Source organism: Oncorhynchus gorbuscha, linkage group LG13 (assembly GCF_021184085.1).
Source record: "Oncorhynchus gorbuscha isolate QuinsamMale2020 ecotype Even-year linkage group LG13, OgorEven_v1.0, whole genome shotgun sequence".
NCBI classification, from domain to species: Eukaryota; Metazoa; Chordata; class Actinopteri; order Salmoniformes; family Salmonidae; genus Oncorhynchus; species Oncorhynchus gorbuscha.
In genome coordinates, this window is record NC_060185.1 from 42549437 (window position 1) to 42559325 (window position 9889).

At 40.3% G+C, this 9889-nt stretch overlaps 1 protein-coding gene across 1 annotated transcript; it reads left to right on the forward strand.

The window, feature by feature from the left end:
- Window positions 1-3701: 3701 nt before the first annotated feature.
- On the forward strand, window positions 3702-9141 carry LOC123992938 (homeobox protein otx5-like). The gene is made up of 3 exons (XM_046294586.1): window positions 3702-4553; window positions 5753-5904; window positions 6070-9141. Exons 1-3 carry the CDS (start codon window positions 4457-4459, stop codon window positions 6697-6699), a joined length of 879 nt encoding a protein of 292 aa, XP_046150542.1. The 5' UTR covers window positions 3702-4456; the 3' UTR covers window positions 6700-9141.
- Window positions 9142-9889: the final 748 nt, after the last annotated feature.

A 9889-nucleotide genomic window follows, 5' to 3' on the forward strand; every position in this document is an offset into this window, starting at 1 on the left:
GGTGCATTACTACGTGTCTGGTGCATTACTACGTGTCTGGTGCATTACTACGGTCTGGTGCATTACTACGTGTCTGGTGCATTACTACGTGTCTGGTGCATTACTACGTGTCTGGTGCATTACTACGTCTGGTGCATTACTACGTGTCTGGTGCATTACTACGTGTCTGGTGCATTACTATGGGTCTGGTGCATTACTACGGGTCTGGTGCATTACTACGTGTCTGGTGCATTACTACGTGTCTAGTGCATTACTACGTGTCTGGTGCATTACTACGTGTCTGGTGCATTACTACGTGTCTGGTGCATTACTACGTGTCTGGTGCATTACTACTGGTCTGGTGCATTACTACGGGTCTGGTGCATTACTACGGGTCTGGTGCATTACTACGTGTCTGGTGCATTACTACGTGTCTGGTGCAAATCATTTTTTTTGTTGCACATGTAGACATTGTTTACTGTAATGTGTATTGTTTTGGAAAGTAACGTGTTTGCATTTTACCCCTTGTCTTTGTAATCAGACAGCAAACAGAGTGCATGTTTTGGACAAATTGTACAGTGAAAGAGCGTGCATCTTTGGTAATGAAATTGGACAAGAGCAATCATGCAACATATGGCTGCAGTCTTCTGACAAAGCTGGAGAGAAGTCGGGGTCAAATGGGGAATAAAATAGTTTGGAGACGATGAACATTAAATCAAAATACTGCAGTTGTTATGTATGCCTCTGAGACCAATTGCGTGCCCATTTAAAAAATATGATGTTTCTAAGTGGTGTGTGTGTGTGTGTGTGTGTGTGTGTGTGTGTGTGTGTGTGTGTGTGTGTGTGTGTGTGTGTGTGTGTGTGTGTGTGTGTGTGTGTGTGTGTGTGTGTGTGTGTGTGTGTGTGTGTGTGTGTGTGTGTGTGTGTGTGTGTGTGTGTGTGTGTGTGTGTGTGTGTGTGTGTAGATTAGATATGGTAAGCCTCTTGTGTGGTGGTTGTGTCCTGAATTTGTATCTGCCCTGGGTCCTAGTGCATCCATAGTAATAGTAATTGCACTTCCCAGTACAAACACCTATTTAAACATCCATCCACAACTATTATTATGGTTGTTATTAACAGCACAAAGGAACAACAGCAATAATGAGTTATTGAACAGCAATACTTTCAGAAATTAAATTGTTACCGGTTTACAATTTTCTGGAAGACTAGAAATATAATAATGATAGGCTACTACCAAATGTCCCAAAATGCAGTGGTTCGTCATGCACAATTTGTAGGCTATATTTGTTTGGTATTTAGAATGTCCTCCGTTTTAAACACAATTTTAGTACAAAAAAGAATGGATAAATAGGCTAGTGTAGGTCAAACACAAACACCATTAATGAGAGTGTGTCTTTCTTTTATCGAATAAATTCGATAAATCAATTGGGTAACTTTAGCATTTTATGCAACAAAACCATAAACCAAAAAAATAATAATTCAGAAAAAAGGAAGCTTAGCGTTCTGTGTATATGAATAAGTTGTTAAAGTTTGCCATTTTCAATGTTGGGCATGGAAATATACCTAAACAAAAGTAATCATTTTATGGATATAATTTGGTTGTCTTTGGCTAGGCTAATGTTTGATCATGGTTAAAGAATATACAATCTGGAAATGCGTGGAAAAAACGAACATCATTTATGTGAAATTCTATATTTTAAAAGGTTTTGTAAGTGTTACTTGTTTCTCCCAACGCATAAAAGCATATAGGCCTACTAAAATTGTACTGAAGGAATGGCAAGAGAGCGAGAACTAGACAGGCAAACGAACCTGTGCATGTCTAAGTGCGCGTGTAGGCCTACTCTGACAAGCGCTCTTGGTTTTGCTTCTCAGAAAGTACTCACACGCATTTTTTGAAGTCTTGAACCATCGACTGTTGCGCTTCTTGTCATATTTACAAATAATAGGCTATTTCGATCGCCAGCTTTCGATCTTATCTATTTAAGAATGAAAAGACCAAAACCATACCTGATAGCCTAGTTGAGCAGGTGATGTGGCCTCTTGAAACAAATATTCCAAAATTGGACGGTTAAAACAACACACATACTCACGCTGTGCGCACCGGCAGATGTCGCAGGTAAAGGCGTTTATTTGAGATTTAAAATGTTCAACATGCGGGTATAGTCTCTCTCTCTTTATATCTCCGCCGTGGCTTTACAGATTCAGATAAACCCCTTATACAGTTTCGTCAGTACATGGGTCTGTGTGGATTTTAAACTATAAGAAATCCGATTCAATTAACAAGAGCAGAGAATCGGCTTTGGACACTGTGAAATTGTCTGGCCACAGGGATAGGATGAGGCACAGGCCAACAATCGCAGGATGGACAACAACTCGTCGCATTTAAAGAAATGCACCAGCAAAACTTTCGACGGGCCATTTGGATCTCCTGGGTAGATTTCTGCAACGAATAAAAACACTGGACATAGTAACCTACAGCAACGCAATGTTCTCAGTCCCAACTAAACAACACGTGGCATTGCGCTTTATTATCATGCTTTAGCCAATCTTAATGCTGCCCAAAACATTGTTTTACACCATAACAGACGATACTATCTATCAAACGATATATGTATAATTAAAAGCGCAGAGGGGCAAGGGGGGAAGGAGTTCAATTTAAATAGACTTCTGCAAAGATTGTCTGTCATAACTCATCCACTTATTTGGAATGAAATGCCCCAAGAGACTATCAAAAAAATAGCTTTAACGCACAATCATGACCATACAGTTGTTACCATGTTACTATTTTGATAGATAATAATAAGATGCACTGTTATCCCTGTTAATTATAATATTATAACAAATAACATTATACCATTATTATTATTATGATGATGATTATTATTATCATAATTCTAACTAGTATTATTGTTATTATTATTACTACAGAAAGATGAATATACAAGAGGGAGTATGTTGGGGATCAGTAGGGGTTTTAGTAGAGAACAACGCGGCCTTTGTGTAGTTTTAATCCTGCTGGTACACCCACCCCACCCCCATTCCCTTCTATCCCTTGAACTTCCTCACTACATCGCCCAATTATTTCTGTATTTTAAAAGCGGTGTAAAATGTATTAAATCTGCTCTCTCCAAACAAGACAAGAGATTCGATACAGATGTACTCTTTGATGGCTATCAAGCTTTCCCTGACAGTTCAGCACTGCTGTTCAACTCCTAACGGTCCTCTTCGTCTCCAGGAAAATGACTTTAACAACTCAAAACGGACTCTCATAACACACAAAACGTATTGGCTACTCAGAAATTATGAGTTGCACATCTATTTAACTGTACAATTTAACTGTCATGACTGAGTGTAACATTCTATTTGTTTTGGTTAAGTGGATTGGTAAGCTATGCCGTTACTGTACGTTTTTATTAAAAATTCTTATACCAATGTTTCCTCTTTTAAGAAGATTCGAAAAATAACAGCGTAAATCAGTTTGTCTCGCCAGTGTTCAATATTATTTGTGTCCACCTGTTGTTCTTGAGCCTACACATGTTGTCTTATATCACTGGGTGAATGTGCATGGTGTGCGGAGAAAAGAAAGACAATCAAATCCAACCAAGTGCAAAGCCTGTGTGTGTCAGGACAGGGAGAGAGAGAGAGACAGATAGAGACAAGAGAGAGGGAGGGGTCAGAGTCTACTCCGCGCAAGAACTTCACTCTAATTAGCCAACTTCTTTCTTGGTTCGCTCAGTTCCGCGTTCTCACCCAAGCTTATCGCCACTCACCGGAGGCACGACTTGATCCTCTTTGCTTCAACAGACTTCAACAGGCTCGAGCTCAGTCGAGGGAACGCTAGATCTGACAAGGGAAGAATAAGGAAGCATACAGTCACTTCTTGACGCCGATGAGCACTTCGAAAGCGCACGTGGATTGAAAGGTTTATCACACTTAAAACTGTGATCATACCATTGGTTAGTGTGTTTAATTATTGCTTTCAGGTTACTTTGTAAGTGAAATTGAAAAAATACACCGGCACCACAATACCAATTGAATAGCTGTGCCTTGAAACAGTTTGATCAATAGGTGTGAAGGCAGCAGACAAGGAGTACCGGCGCCCTGCACCTGCACTCTACCGGCGCTCTGCACCTTCACTCTACCGGCGGGCACAGGTGCTACTGTAGCCTCCAAAGTTGACAACATACTGCGACAGGGTCAGCAACAAAATAGGAAAACAAAACAAAAATCCGATCGAAAGATATAAAGAAAAACAAGTGTCTGAGAGAAAGAGAGAGAGGGAGGGAGGGACATAGAGAGAGAGAGAGAGAGAGAGAGAGAGAGAGAGAGAGAGAGAGAGAGAGAGAGAGAGAGAGAGAGAGAGAGAGAGAGAGAGAGAGAGAGAGACACCCCCTGGAGAATAGCAGAAGACCCGGCCCCCGGCCTGAGTGTAAGAGAGAGAGAGAGGGTGAGGGACCGTTTTAAAGCCGGCACAGGCATGATGTCCTACATTAAGCAGCCTCATTACGCCGTGAACGGGTTAACTCTGTCTGGCCCGGGCATGGATCTACTACACTCTGCCGTCGGATACCCAAGTAAGTCATATTTTCAACTTTTTCATGGTTTAGAAATGTTTGTTTCAACAATTGCACTTTATATGATGGAAAAACGGGCAGAATCCAGCCGGAATTCCAAGCGGTACTGCTAACCTAGCCATGCGCAACGAGTGCGTAAAATGATCGGTGCACAACGAATTATGTTGTTTTCGTTCTTATTGTTAGACTTATGACAGCGAATTGTGCATAATATATCTCCATATTTTATTCTTGGCTGATGCCAAATTTCGACGGTCATCGTTGTTTCAAATGGAAATGCCTTTTGCGCACATACAAACAAAAACTCCATGTTTGTTTATCTTTTTAAAGATATGGGGAACGTCCATAGTAACTTGTTTGAAGGGCCCAGGAGTAAAATGATAGCTTTAAAATGAGATGACCTATTTACTTGATGTGTAAGTGGTAGGCCTAACAACTATTTGTATGAAAATGTGTTTTTTTGTTCAATGATTGATCCAGGGCCATGCGTTATGATCACCAGTCTAATTCACTAAGACCTAACTTCCTGTGAAAAGATACATGTTTTATCAAGATAAATTTCGTTCCCTTTATACAATGTATTTTATTTAGTATTTGTTTATGTTTTATAAAGCCACAATGTATATCTGAATCAATGGATAATGTTAAATATTTTAATTAACGTTCATAAAACACTCGAACATTAAACAGCACATTTTTTTTACATAAAAGGGAACGATACATTTTTGACCAATTTTAAAACAACTAGATTTTGAACTGTATTGTTGTTTATCTAATGATGTAACAAACGAAACGACTTCTGGCTGAATTATCCACGATATTACGTGTGAAGGCCAGAGCCATATATTTATTTTCTATAACATTGGAAACAAAGCACCCCTGAATATACAATACATATTTTCGTAGAGAACATAATTTATGCCTCAGTGTAACTACTTACTAGTATAATTATATTACACGAATACACACGAATTAAATTCTAAATGAGACTTATTTAATTTATACTATTATTTACCTTGGCAATTTGACCAAACACCAAACAAGTGATTTACAGTTCATTTGTTCCTTTCTCTTTTTCTCGTGTTCCATTTGAAAGCAATAGCCAAGGGGGAAAAGGTTCACAAAAACAAATATATGATGAAACGAAATATAGGAAAAATAAATATTTGTGTGTGTGTGTGTGTGTGTGTGTATTTTAGACATCCCCAGAAAGCAGCGTCGGGAAAGGACCACGTTTACGCGCGCGCAGTTGGACATCCTGGAGGCACTGTTTTCCAAGACGCGCTACCCCGACATCTTCATGAGAGAAGAAGTGGCCCTTAAGATCAACCTACCAGAGTCTCGTGTACAGGTAATAAACATGCTATATACTCTCATGCATAAATGCCCACTAGAATTGTTTAAATGATCTTGCAAAAATGAAAGTGGTTCAATTGTCAATTTACAAAACGTCAGTGATTGTTTGGCCAGAATGGGAGCTGAGTTGTCTGAGAACTCACCACGTGCTCCTCCACAGGTATGGTTCAAGAACCGTCGTGCTAAATGCCGCCAGCAGGCACAGCAGAGCACGGGCCAGTCTAAACCTCGTCCACCTAAGAAGAAGGCCTCTCCAGCCCGGGAGGCCAACTCTGAGGCCAGTGCCAACACCAACGGGTCCTACAGTCCAGCACCCCTTCCCCTTGGCACCGCCATCACCCCCAGCTCCAGCAGTGCCAACGCGACCGTGTCCATTTGGAGCCCTGCCTCCATCTCCCCGCTGCCAGACCCCCTATCAGCCTCCACCACGCCCTGCATGCAGCGCTCCTCTGCCTACCCCATGACCTACACCCAGGCCCCGGCCTACACCCAGAGCTACGCAGGCTCATCCTCTTACTTCACTGGCCTGGACTGCAGCTCTTACCTGTCGCCCATGCACTCACAGCTCTCTGCCACAGGGGGTGCCCTCAGCCCCATCACCTCTATGGGTGGGCACCTAAGCCAGTCCCCCTCTCTGTCCTCACAGGGCTACACAGCCGCCTCGCTGGGCTTCGGGGCCGTCGACTGCCTGGACTACAAGGACCAAGCTGCCTCCTGGAAACTCAACTTCAACGCAGCTGACTGCCTGGACTACAAAGACCAGAATTCCTGGAAGTTCCAGGTCTTGTAGGGGGGAGGAGGTAAGGAAGGGACCAGCCAGGAGAAGCTCCCATTCCATTCAGTGTTAAAGACTTGGACACATAGATGGTCAACTAATCATTTCAGTCCATGAACTCATTGACTGAGTAATATGTCATTATTTCTTGTGTTATGGACAGCAATGTGGAAGCATTGGTGTTGGAATTTGTGATTGTTGGGAAGGTGACAAGAAATCACTGATCACATCAACTCTATTATATCCAATCAATCCAATCAATCTATTATATCCAATCAATATTGTCAAATCTATTATATCCAATCAATACAGCATTATCAATGTGAGAATGCACAATCAACACAGCATTATCAATGTGAGAATGCACAATCAACACAGCATTATCAATGTGAGAATGCACAATCAACACAGCATTATCAATGTGAGAATGCACAATCAACACAGCATTATCAATGTGAGAATGCACAATCAACACAGCATTATCAATGTGAGAATGCACAATCAACACAGCATTATCAATGTGAGAATGCACAATCAATGGTACATTAAAGTAATAAAGATAGTCATATAGAATTGATGACAAACAAATCAACATGTAAAAAGACACTTGAGATACTTAAAATTGAAAAACAATTTTATTAAAAAGGACTACATACCACACTATTGAAAGCAATACCTGTAGAATGAAATGTAATACATTTCTAATTTGATGATTACATTTAGAGGAACAAAATGCATAATTGACAAAGGTCCATTCTTGTATTCCATAATCAGGGTTTTGTGGACCAAATGAACAGAGATTGCAACTTGAAGGATGAATGGGGTATACATTTGATGGAGAGAATGAACAATTGATTTAAAAAGAGTAGAAAATAGAAAAAAGAAGATTCAAATATTGGTTGCAATGGATCCCATCGTTCAGGTAGCTGGTAGTCAACCCCAAGTTGATTTCTGAACAAGATCTGTCACTCCTTTAGTGGTCTTGTTGTGCTTAATGGTAACTGAAAACTAGAAAGGAAAAGTGGAATTCAATTCCCAAGATGGGTGGGCTGGCCTTGACTTTTGACCAAATTTGATCCAGTGGTTATTTTTGTCATTACTTCAGAACAATTGAAAGTTGTGTACATTGTAATGAAGAAAATGACTCTGCCTTGAATTTGATATTGAACAAACAGAGGGAGTTCCAGCCATAGGTGAAGACTGACTCCAATGGGGACAATGTTGTTTTCTTTTTCCCTCTGTCATTTGTTTTATGGTTTATTTTTGTTATGAAGCTGCTTTTCATATTTGGTGAACAGAGATCCTGGAGCCAAACAGACACACAGGCAGACACACAGACAGACACACAGACGTGCATGTGTTTCTCAATAAGCAAGAGGGGATGGGTAAAGCAAGGATAACCTTTGGTACTGTCAAGTAGAGACCATAGGCTATTGTTGTATCCTTTTCCCCCAGTAGCTTTGAAGGGAGGGGACCCTCGGCAGAGTGTGTTAGAGTGAAGGGGGGTAAGGGGGTAAGAAAGAGGGGCAGGGTTAGGGCTATAGGGTTAGTAACAGACCTCTTGTCTTTAATCACCCATCATGGAATGAATCACATCTGGGCACAAGGCATTCTGGGATCTGCAAGGATGACCAATGTGTAGCCTTTGCGTAGAGTTTGTTGGGGGAGGGTGGACGACTATGATGATTACGTCACTTAAATACAACATTTTCCCTTAATGACTTAACAAACCCTGTTGCCGAATATACTGTTACAATGAGATATTTGCAGGAGAGAAGACAGTAGAAAGGGAAGGGTCTGGCCATGACTGCGCTACCCTTGCACAGAAAACACGGAGCTTCTCTCAGTTGTTACCTGTAAAGGAGCGAGGGGTACCATTTTGTGTTGAAGTATCGTTTCATCTTTTTTTTGTATTAGACTATAACATATTATGTTTCTTTAAATTTGTGCGTCCTTTGAAGTACAATTGTGGTAATTTGTTTGACGTTAATATTATCATTATTAATATAATTATTATTAATTCCACAGCTCTTATGAATATTGCTATTATTCTGTTTATTTTGTTCTTTTTGTAAATATTAAACTTTACTTGAAAATGCAATCATGTCTGGCACCAACAATGTGTTACACAGACACACCACGCAACTTCACTCCTAATTTCTACAAGACTAGCAATATATATATTTTTAATTTCAGTTTTCTGGTCTCGTCTTTTCTGACCAACGTTTTTCAAACTCAGGGCTTTATCCAATACAATTAGTGGTGATAAGATATAATACTGTGTATAGTTCTTGATTGTATACTTTCAATATTTTGCATTCTAATATATGCTTTTCTTTGTGTCCTGATACGAATGACTCACCCTCTTTAGTATATCAGACATATCTCTTGTGTGTTTCCCCAACTCTACATGGGACAGATATTTAGTTTTAAGACATTAAACAACTGAAGAAAGTCTGTGGGGTCTTTGTGTTTTATGGTCATATTCCAATACATTGAGCTTCACAACAGGCTAAAAGACGGATGGATACAGTACTACTACTAGGGGTAGCATAACTTCGTTGTCTAAAAGAAAAATTGCTTTCGGCTAAGAAAATAACATTTAATCAAAGACTCCAGTGGAATCAAAGATTATCCCTACACACTGATTGCATCCAGTTCACATGCTGAAAAAAGGAATTCACTCTCTTGACACACAAATGAAATATGCAACGTTCCTCTTTTAAAACGGGTACATAAATGCTCACATAATAACCACGTGTATAGAAATGCGCCCACACAAAGTAAGAACACAATCCTATCAGTGTGCAATGAACAGCAGCATGCCAACCACATTGTACTGTCATGATCATTATAAGCAGTGGACCAAGAGGCAGCGTGGTATGTTTCCATCCTTTTAATTAGGAAGAGAAAAACTCAAAGAACAAAAACAATAAAGAGCACAAACGAAACGTGAAGCTGATATAATGCTCACTGGCAACTATACCTAGACAAGATCCCACTAAGCACAATGGGAAAATGGCTGCCTAAATATGATCCCCAATCAGAGTGTCATGTTTTGTCTTATATCATCTTGTCATTTTGCTTTTCCTTCTGTTCGTTTCCCCCTGCTGGTCTTATTAGGTTCGTTCCCTTTTTCTATCCCTCTCTCTCCCCCTCCCTCTCTCTCCTCTCTCTATCGTTCCGTTCCTGCTCCCAGCTGTTC

Coding starts and splice junctions, on each gene's coding strand:
- LOC123992938 (XM_046294586.1), top strand. CDS start 4,457: ATGATGTCCTACATTAAGCAGCCTCATTACGCCGTGAACGGGTTAACT. Junction 4,554..5,752: donor CTCTGCCGTCGGATACCCAA/GTAAGTCATATT, acceptor TGTGTATTTTAG/ACATCCCCAGAAAGCAGCGT. Junction 5,905..6,069: donor TACCAGAGTCTCGTGTACAG/GTAATAAACATG, acceptor GCTCCTCCACAG/GTATGGTTCAAGAACCGTCG.